The following is a 9,276-nucleotide window of genomic DNA, read 5'->3' on the forward strand; positions in this document are numbered from 1 at the left end:
ACAGTAGGTTCCTTGAAATTTTTTCATCCACTTTTTCGCTTGCGGTGTAGAAGTAGATTCCGTGTGCCAAAGAATTTTGAAATCCTGCACCAAAGAAATGTTGGGGGGAAATGATAGAAACAAAAGAACAAGGGCAAAAAAATGTTCTCGTTAGTGCCGCTATAGACGACATAAAATTTTTAGAAAAAGAGGGATACTGAAAATAATCAGACTTAAAAGCATAAAACAAATTAAAAAAAGAACACTCTAAAACCGATGTTTCGATATTGATCTGAAAACAAAATGGGACATTCCAAATTGTTTTCTGGGTAATGACCAGTTTCTACGACACTGCTATACAACTTGGATTTGCTTTCAAATGAAAAAGAAAAAAACATATCGTTCCTCCATGTACACCGGACACTTTGTGATGTTGTTTAACTTTTGTGATTGTTTTTGATCATCTTGCTAAAGTACTTTATTGTAGTATTCCTCCATCCATTACAGAGAATGTTGCAGTTGGTTGGCCTCCTTGACCTTCTGAAGAAGTACAAAAAAAAGAACTAGTTAGTAACCTGAAAATGACATACAATAACAAAAGGAACTTTGTTTACAGTGGCAAACGCAAAAAAAATACACAAAAATTTGAAAGACAGGAGAAAAAGATAAACAATTTTGTATCACAAGTCATTGCTAAAAAAAGCAGAAAAACTTTGCTTCAATGGAAGAAGTAAAAACATACCAATTTACCATGCGAAGTTCTGGACGAGTATTTTGCCTTGATCCTCTGTGTTGTGAATACTAAATAGAATGTCAACAGCAAATCTGACCCTTGCGTTTGCTACGTCGTTCATTGTGAACTGTCGCTGCATAGGATTTCGCGAAGCCCAAGTTTGCATCCAGTTAAGAGCAAAAATCCCACAAGCGTCGCTGTTTTTTTGCAGAAAATTTAACAACAAAAATTAAACAAAATATCAAAAAGTAAAATGAAAAAACAGTAGTTTCTGAATTTATATTTACACAAATTAGCTTATTTTTACCTTCCGATTTGCTTTGGCATGTTTGGGTACTCTACACCAAACTTTCTGAAACTCATTCCTCTCAGATTAGAATCTTCCCATGTTTTTATGAAATTGTTTATCTAGAGACAATTGAAAAATGAATATGTTTAGGAACACAAAAATGAATGGGTGTTGCATTACCAACTTAATTTAAAAAATAACAGAAAAAGAAAAGATTAGAAAAACTGTTTTAACCATCAAATCTCTGATCCCGATGTGGAATGGTGTGTTCCCTTCATAATATGAATCTAGGAAGACAAACTTTCTTGCTATAATGTCAACAACGAACAAGAACCAGTGCTCATCATGTACTGACGGAAAGAAGATCTGCATTTTTTCGACACACAATTTGATTGCAAAAATTTAAAAACAAAAGGATAATAAAAACCCAAAAAATAAAAAAATTAATATAGTTTGGTGTAATGAAGCATACACGATCACTTTCGTGTAGAGGCAATGCTTTCCCAGCTCCATTGAAGCTTCTAAGTGTTTTTCTCTTCATTTCCCTCCTTCCTTCTTCAGATTTCCAATTTTCAAGAAAATAATCCTGATTTGTGAAAAAGAACAAAATTTAATTATTGATCTTCCACCCAAGAAGTCCAGTAAAGTGTTGTACAAAAAAAACCCTATGTTGAAAATATGTTCAGTTGTGCTTGGATATGAAATTTCTTTGTACTTACACCTAGTGTAGTGAAGAAGTAGTGCGTTTTTGATCTCCTTGGATGATTCTCTCGAAAGAGCATCCGACAGAAAACATTGAAAACATATGCTTCCACGTGACCACTCACACCAAATGAATCGCCAAGTTGTCCAAGGAAAAGGCTTGTTTTGTCAATCAACACAACCACTTTGCTGCAAGTGGTTGAGAACCAGTATTGTTAGTGAAGGCAACAAAAAATATCAGAAACCATTTAATCACGGGAAAAAAGTGGAAAATCTAAGTGTAGAAAAAAAACCTTCTGTGAGGTTCAACTTTGCTTAGTGCCACTATGCCCCTGTGTAGCTCTATCTCATGTGGCTGAAGAGGTCCTCTCTCGTTGTGATCATATGGTGAGGAGAGCCACTTGCTTGGGTGTGTTATCCTTTTTGGAGGCAAATTCTCTTTACCACTTGATGAAGTGCCTAATGATAGCTTCGTGTTGTATAAATTGTCCGCTGTGTTTACCATACTAGAGCATGAACCATTGAATGATCTTTCCCCCAAAACTTGAACATCCGGAGACACCTACAAAAAATCATAAACACACACAATTTATGGTTAGTTTGTGTGACAGCAAAAAAAGATGATGCTGCAGAGAAGTAGGTGTCAAAAAGAGCTACATAAAAAAGAAAGTTGTTCAACAAATGTACATGTAGGTAGTCACTTACAGGGATTGGTTGGTGTTTAGTGCCTTCTTGTTCATCATTTTCATCAAACTCATCTGAAAAAATCCTCTTCCCTAAAATTGCTGTTGTTGAATATCTCTGCAAAGTGGCAAATAATGTTGAGAGGACGTGTTCAGCAATCAATCAAAAAAGAAACCAAAAACACGCTTTTAGAGGGCAGACTCACACACATTTAAAAAAAAGAGCAGAATTTATAAAAAAAAAAGTAAAAAAAGAGAGGAAATAAGAACATAAGCAACATAACAAAAAAATGATGATATGTTCTTGTGCTTTTGTGTAGGACTTTCAGCGTTCTCATTGTTCCATTTGCCCATTGGGGAGTAGCATGTTGTTGCTCTGTCCCAAGTGTGTGACATGCGTGCAACAGGCGATGTCTGAAAAAAAATGTTTTGTTGTATATTATAATGAAACATAGGAAACTACTAAGGAGATTAGAAAACAGAAAAAGAGCAAGCGAGAAACGAAGATAATTTTTTTGGAAAAAAAGACATACCAAGTCGATGATGCCATCCTTTTCTTCAAACTGTGGAAGAAAGTCTCTGTACTTGCAAATGCCTGTGGACACGGGTTGTCTCTGCGCACACTGTATGGAGGAATCTCCTTGCACTTCTTGCTCATCCTTGCTTGCATTGCATGGATATTTTTTCTTTGCTTCCTACAATTGTAGAAATATAATTGGGTGTGTAAGAAAAATGACAACTAAAAAGGCAATAGGGGCTATGGAGAAACAATTACCTCTATTTGAGAATTATATTCTTCCGAGTTCATCTCTAATGGGCGCCACAATTCTGGCTCTACTATTTGATTCCCACAATCATCATGGTCTGGGAGAATTCTGCAGCTAGGTGTCGCATCATCTGTGAAGAAGTACTTTTGCCTTGCAATATCTAATGGATGCAAAGTGTCCTATAACTCTTTGACATGTTGTTGCTTATCGTCTATCCCGTTGTCATGTAAAAGAAGAAGAAAAAGGAAAAAAGGCACAAAACAATGAGAAAATCACTGCCAGCAAAAGCATGCAAAAAAAGACAAAAAAATATTGTCTGATCAATAATAGAAAAATGAAAAAATGTAGGCAGTACTGTTTGATAGTGCTATGTTGATATCTATATCAAGTTCAACGCGCTTCTTGTAATCGCTGACATTATTCGCAGTGTTTTGATCTGAAACAAATGAACAAAAACACAAGTAAATGAAGAAACAAAGCAAGTCAAAAAAACTTTAGAAAAACAAGAAACACGTGCTCAGGAGTGCTTCTTGTAATTCTGAAATGTGTGAAAGTTTTTCCCTGGAAAAACACCTTTGTCAATGTTGTTTTGATGTTCCACACATTCAGAAACCACTGCTTGCTTCTCATTTCGTTGCTCCATGGTACTAGTGTCTATGCAATGCTATGTTCATAGAAGAAACACAGGTTCAGTTGGTCTATACAAAAAAAGAACAGACAGAACAACGTCTTTGAATGATGACACTAAGATAAACGTCAAATGAATTCCTCAGGGGGTATACCTGTGTTTTATTGTTGTTAACAGTACTATGTTCTAACCCTATGAATGTTGTCTGTACATCTCTAGTGGATACTTCCTTTGAATTGTTAACTTGTGTCGTGCTCATCACTGCTTTTGCCAATCTAGCTGATAATAGCATGTAGTTCAGGGTAGTGCTTTTCTGTGGTGCTTCTATTTCAATAGGACAAGCATTGACACTGCGCTCGAGGATGTTGCTATGTCCATCCAACATATTTGTGTCTTGGTTGTGTTTAGCAGGGCCAACCTTGTTCATGCTTTCTCCCTGCAACACAACAAAAAAAATTGAAGTGGTTGGTGTCAGAGTTATATGGACCAAGCTAAAAAAGAAAAAAATGTGTTGACAAAAAAGAAACATCCTTACTTGTTGTTGCAGTGCAATGCATTCAGCACGCACCGGTTGTCCAACTATATGTGTACATCCTTTAGCAATTTCAGAATTTACTTCCTGGCAAATTAGTTTACAGAGTTGCATGTTAAATAACAAAAAATTAAGAAAAAAAGATAAAAAAGTTAGATCTTCTGTTTTTATATGAAACTAACCATTTCATCTTGATGTTTGCGCTCATTTATAGGACCATTCCATGGTACTGGTTGCAATTCAGCTTTGACTCCTTGTGTGTCAACTTCAGGTGTGCTTTGCTGGAGGTGTGACCATGGGCATAGTCATAAATTTGGTACAGAAAAAAAATGAACTGAAAATTACACACGAAAAATGTGGATTTAAAAAGACTAAAAAATAAGAACAAAAATGCCTTTATTTTATCTTGCAACAATACATCCTTACTTGTTGAAGTTATTGACTGTTGTGTACTCGTCTTCATTCTCTTCTTCCTGCCTCTTCGATCTGCCACAAATATAGTGGGGGTCTTATTACAGAAAACACAACATGAATTAGAACAAGAAAAAATGCTGTAATAACATACCACTGCCAATTTCAATCCCATTAGAATCAACTCTAATAGTACTGCCAGACCAATTATCTTTGTCGGATGTCAAGTACAAGTGCTCGGATGACTCTAACTTCTCTGTATGTTGAGAGCCATTAAAAGAAGAAGAGACAATGTTCAAAGTATCCAGCAAAACTTGTTTTGCTATCAGACAAGTGGTCAGGTTTTGATCTTTTACACGCTCCTGGAAATTGAGGAATATATCTTCTTTGATCTAACAAGCAGAAAAAAATTCCACAAAAAAAATAAAAAAATATATAAAAAGGGGAAACCAAAATAGCTTAAATTGACTGTTGAAGTTGCTCTCTCAACCAACTCTCATGCATTTTACCTTATCTGAAAAAGTGTTGCCTAAGACCCTTTATAGAGCTTTTTGGATGTTTGAGTTCTTGGCGGTGCTTGCCCATGCACCGTCAGTTTCTGCATAGCAAGTTTCTGCCTCATCTTTTATCTGACAAAAAAATGGAAAACAATAAACAAACATAAAAAAGGAGTAGATGTAAGAAACCAAAAAGATACGCATAAAACAGAGGCAAAAAAATAGCAGAGTATGATAATTACTTGAAGAGCTACATATAATCCATCTTTCCCAATTAGCATATCACTGAAATGTTTAATGGTTTGTCCTTTCCAAAAACAAACCCTGGGTAGTGCTGGTGGAATTGTTATTGATCCAAAATTGTTGAAGTCTAGACACCGAACCTGCAAAATAAACAACAAAAATACAAATGCAGCCTTGAGAATGTTTGATGAGAACACAATGCTCATAAAATAAAATCAAATTAACAAAAAGTTTCATAAAAACAAAAAGAAGGCGCATACTGCTAGCTGATAAATGCAGCCTCCCAAAGTGGTTGTTATCCGTTTCTGCTTCAGCTTGTCTGTTTGGTACTTCTTGACATAGGCGATATTCCATGTATGGACAAAAGAGCACCAATCAAGATCTTTTGACTTTGACACATCCACAAGTGCTCCCAAATATTTGGTGCTTGGCTTTGTGTTGGATGTGGGACACAGGAAGGTTGCTAGTGCGACACTCAAGAAGCAGCGAAGATAAACGTCGTCAGGCAGCTCTTCATTTATAATCTTGTTCCCGAAGAAACTTATGGATGGAAGATCTGTTAGCCCAAACAGTGATAGAAACTCCGCTTTGCCAAACTCCTCGTCTAGCACTGTGATCTTTGTTCCGCCTGCTGGTATACCAAGAACTAATGATACGGCTTCAGGGTTGAGAGGAATTGATTTCCCACCAAGTACAATTGCTTCATCTTTTGTGGATATGTTGTCCGCGACCCACTGTGCGAATGGCCGTGGAACATAACAATCATCTAGCTCAAGCAAGTATCCAAAACCACCATCCCTAACAACCTCCATCCTATGATTGCTTTTGCACACAACATCAACAATCTTTGCGAAATATCCAATGCTAAATCTGCTGTATGCAGTTGCTCTTTCTTTGTTAATGTGTCGTTTGGGTTTCCTTCCTCTGGCCTTCTCCTCTGGAAATGGGGATAAGAAGTATTATTCTCTAGAAAAAAAATTGGTTATGGCTCACAGAAGTTATAAAAATGAAAAAAACAACGAAAAAGCATACCTTGTTCCTTTTCTCTTTCAAAGCACTCCTTTCCTGCTTCCTCTCTTGTCTTTCCTCTAACTATACAAATAAATGGAAAGTTTCTGTCGGAAAATTGAACTTACAAAAAACGACACACAAAAATAAAAATTAGCTTCTACTAGTTCAAAACATAATTACAATTCTTCTCAAGCCGTCAAACAGCATGCCGTCAGATGCGTCTATTTCTGTCAGATCCACTATACTTTGTTCATGTTTGTGATTCATGGTGTCATCCCCTGAATCATGTTCTTGGCTACTGTTGTTTGTCTCCAAAAGGTCAGGATTTGTATCTTTGCTTAAAAGCTCCTGTTTAAGATAAAACAAACATTTAGACAAAAAATGCATGAGCAGCAGCAAAAAATGCATAAAAAAACAGTCTCTAGTAGACATAGTGTGAAAATGGAACACCAAACCAGAACATGAGCAGCCAGCGAAAAAACTCCAAGTTTGTTAATTGTGTACATTCGAATATACTGTCTACATAGCAATAAGCTGAAGGAAAAACATAAACATACTTGTAGACACTCTTATATGTCATTGAGGCACACTCAGCTTCACTCAGGCAACTTGAGTTTTTGTGTATATTAAAAAGAGAATTGTCATACATTCAGATCTATTGGGTTTGTTAATAAAACATCTAAAAACTGTGTGCTAACATTCTGAATCCCACACTCTGAAACTTACAAAATCAAGCATCGACAAAAAACATTCCTGAAAAGCACATTCTTAAAACTTACAAAAATCAAACAAAAAATGCGTGGCATGGTGACACATGAAAAATACTAAACCAAACATTGAGAAAAAAGAACTGAGTTAAAGTTAGGGTGCACATTCAGAAAAATACACTACTAATTAAACCAAAAACATCAGGAACTAAAAAAGCATAAACTACTACCCAGAAGCATGGAACACATCTGGTTACAACACCAGTGCTGACCTACTCCTACTGATCAATTAGAAGTACTGTCGCTACGCGACTACGTCAGCTACCTTGGTTTGAATAAGGGACCAGATTTATTTTAGCATGATCTGCTTGATTCCAATCAAAAACAGTTAACAAAAAAAATGGACAACTGATATATAAAAATTGAAAATGTTTCAGTCAATTAGAACATTATTTAAGCACAAAAGAGGTATAAATAAGTACAAAAAGAAGAAGGCAAAGCATAGACAACTGATATATATATATATATATATATACTAGGGATGACTTAATTTGATGAACAATTCATCAAGCTTGCCAAAAAATAGCCTCAACTGATCAGGCCATCTCAACTAGGGTGCAAGCCCTTCATCAAGCTTGAACAATTCATCAAAGCTGAAAGTAGTATGCTGGCTCTGTTTGTTATACCCAGAGCTGACTGAGAAAAAAGAAGAAGCATGCATGGTCTTCCAGACTAGAAGTTCGGCCATCTCAACTAGGGTGCAAGCCCTTCATCTACACAGACAAAATAAATGTTCCATAAACATAAGCCAATCAAAACAGCGAAACAGCTAGTCTGTTCAAACACTTTTTCACCAAAAAAATCCCCTCATAGGGAGAAACACCTAAAAAGCACCCACCCTTGCCGCATAACCACACTCTGAATCTAACAAATTCAGACTTGCCGTACAATTTCTCTAACAGAGACAGACATCTATCAAATAGAGATTCCTGGCTCAATGAATCGAAATCCTCATCCCTCTGCTGCCCAACCCACTACTCCAACGTGACCTAAACAAAAAATCGCGGCGAGGCGACGCATTCTGCAGAACGAAATCGCGGCGCGGAGTTGAACGGAGCGGAACCAAACTGGAACCCCGCATACAAACGAAAAAAAAACATCATAGTGATAGCGTGATGTGGGCTTGGTCTTACTCTATCGTGTGCCGCATGCTCAGTGTCGCCGGCGCAGAGATCGGGGCCCCTGCCCATGGCGGACGGAGCTCCCGGACGGTGCAGACGGCGGGGGAGTTGTCAGTCGCGCGGGGCTCCTGGGCGGGGCAGACGGCGGGGGCCTTGTCGAGCGCGGTGGGGATGGCGGGTGGCTCGTCGGCGGCGACATCGCAGGCCATCGTCTTCGATGTGCTCGCCCCCGTCTCCCCCTTCTCTCTCTCCCACCGATTCAAACAGTGCCAGCCAAAAAAAAGATAGAAGCAGAGCCGCACAACCTGAGGTTATCCGTTGCAAAAACATTGGACATCTTCCACAAAAACCCTCCAGAAAAAAAGTAATACAGTAGAATTCAAAAAACGTCCTTTGTGCTCCTACACAAGAGGTTGTTGTGTGTAAAAACATACACGAGATCATACCATGCAAGAAAAAAATGATACAAAAAAATATTTGTTTACAAAGTAAAAAAATCATTTGTTTTGTTCCATTAAAAAAAGGAAAAAAATCTATCAAAAAAAAGTAAATAGTTGTAAAAAAAGAATGTGAGTCGAGCATCAACTTGGAACTGGTTGAAAAACGTTCCTCAACAAACACACACACACCGGCACCTCTCAAATTGCGATTTTCAGTGGTTGAGTTGCAAAAAAAAAGAATTCATACAGAAAACAATTTTCCCCCTCCCCCTCCCCCTAGTTGCAAGTCGATCCTCGGCTAGCAACTTCTCCGCCTCGTCCTTGGTTGTGGCTCGATGGTAGACTCGCAAAAACTATGGACCTTAACAAACACATAAATACGCGACACCCCCCCTAGTTGCGAGTCGATGGTCAACTTGCAATTTGCAAACTGGGTCCACGAATAAAAAACACACACACTTGCAATTTGCGAG

At 37.6% G+C, this 9,276-nt stretch overlaps 1 protein-coding gene across 5 annotated transcripts; it reads right to left on the reverse strand.

The window, feature by feature from the left end:
• Nucleotides 1-239: 239 nt before the first annotated feature.
• LOC123164400 (uncharacterized) lies at nt 240-8,648 on the reverse strand. Of its 5 annotated transcripts, XM_044581854.1 has the most exons (24): nt 8,376-8,648; nt 7,869-7,955; nt 6,656-6,823; nt 6,497-6,556; nt 5,725-6,401; nt 5,464-5,604; nt 5,234-5,353; nt 4,879-5,116; nt 4,740-4,799; nt 4,496-4,594; nt 4,317-4,400; nt 3,936-4,217; nt 3,727-3,817; nt 3,509-3,589; nt 3,162-3,364; nt 2,920-3,081; nt 2,409-2,504; nt 1,997-2,265; nt 1,721-1,892; nt 1,474-1,587; nt 1,236-1,367; nt 1,020-1,120; nt 722-909; nt 240-519 (listed from the first exon to the last, which is right to left on the reverse strand). In XM_044581854.1, the coding sequence occupies exons 15-23, from the start codon at nt 3,192-3,194 to the stop codon at nt 726-728; spliced, it is 1,263 nt and encodes a 420-aa protein (XP_044437789.1). In that variant the 5' UTR covers nt 3,195-3,364; nt 3,509-3,589; nt 3,727-3,817; nt 3,936-4,217; nt 4,317-4,400; nt 4,496-4,594; nt 4,740-4,799; nt 4,879-5,116; nt 5,234-5,353; nt 5,464-5,604; nt 5,725-6,401; nt 6,497-6,556; nt 6,656-6,823; nt 7,869-7,955; nt 8,376-8,648; the 3' UTR covers nt 240-519; nt 722-725. The 5 variants fall into 5 exon arrangements, with proteins under 5 accessions (XP_044437789.1, XP_044437788.1, XP_044437791.1 ...); XM_044581853.1 differs by lacking the exon at nt 7,869-7,955 and having other exon boundaries at nt 4,879-5,086; XM_044581856.1 differs by lacking the exon at nt 7,869-7,955 and having other exon boundaries at nt 722-845.
• Nucleotides 8,649-9,276: the final 628 nt, after the last annotated feature.

The sequence above is a fragment of the Triticum aestivum genome, chromosome 7D, assembly GCF_018294505.1.
Source record: "Triticum aestivum cultivar Chinese Spring chromosome 7D, IWGSC CS RefSeq v2.1, whole genome shotgun sequence".
Classification (NCBI taxonomy): domain Eukaryota; kingdom Viridiplantae; phylum Streptophyta; class Magnoliopsida; order Poales; family Poaceae; genus Triticum; species Triticum aestivum.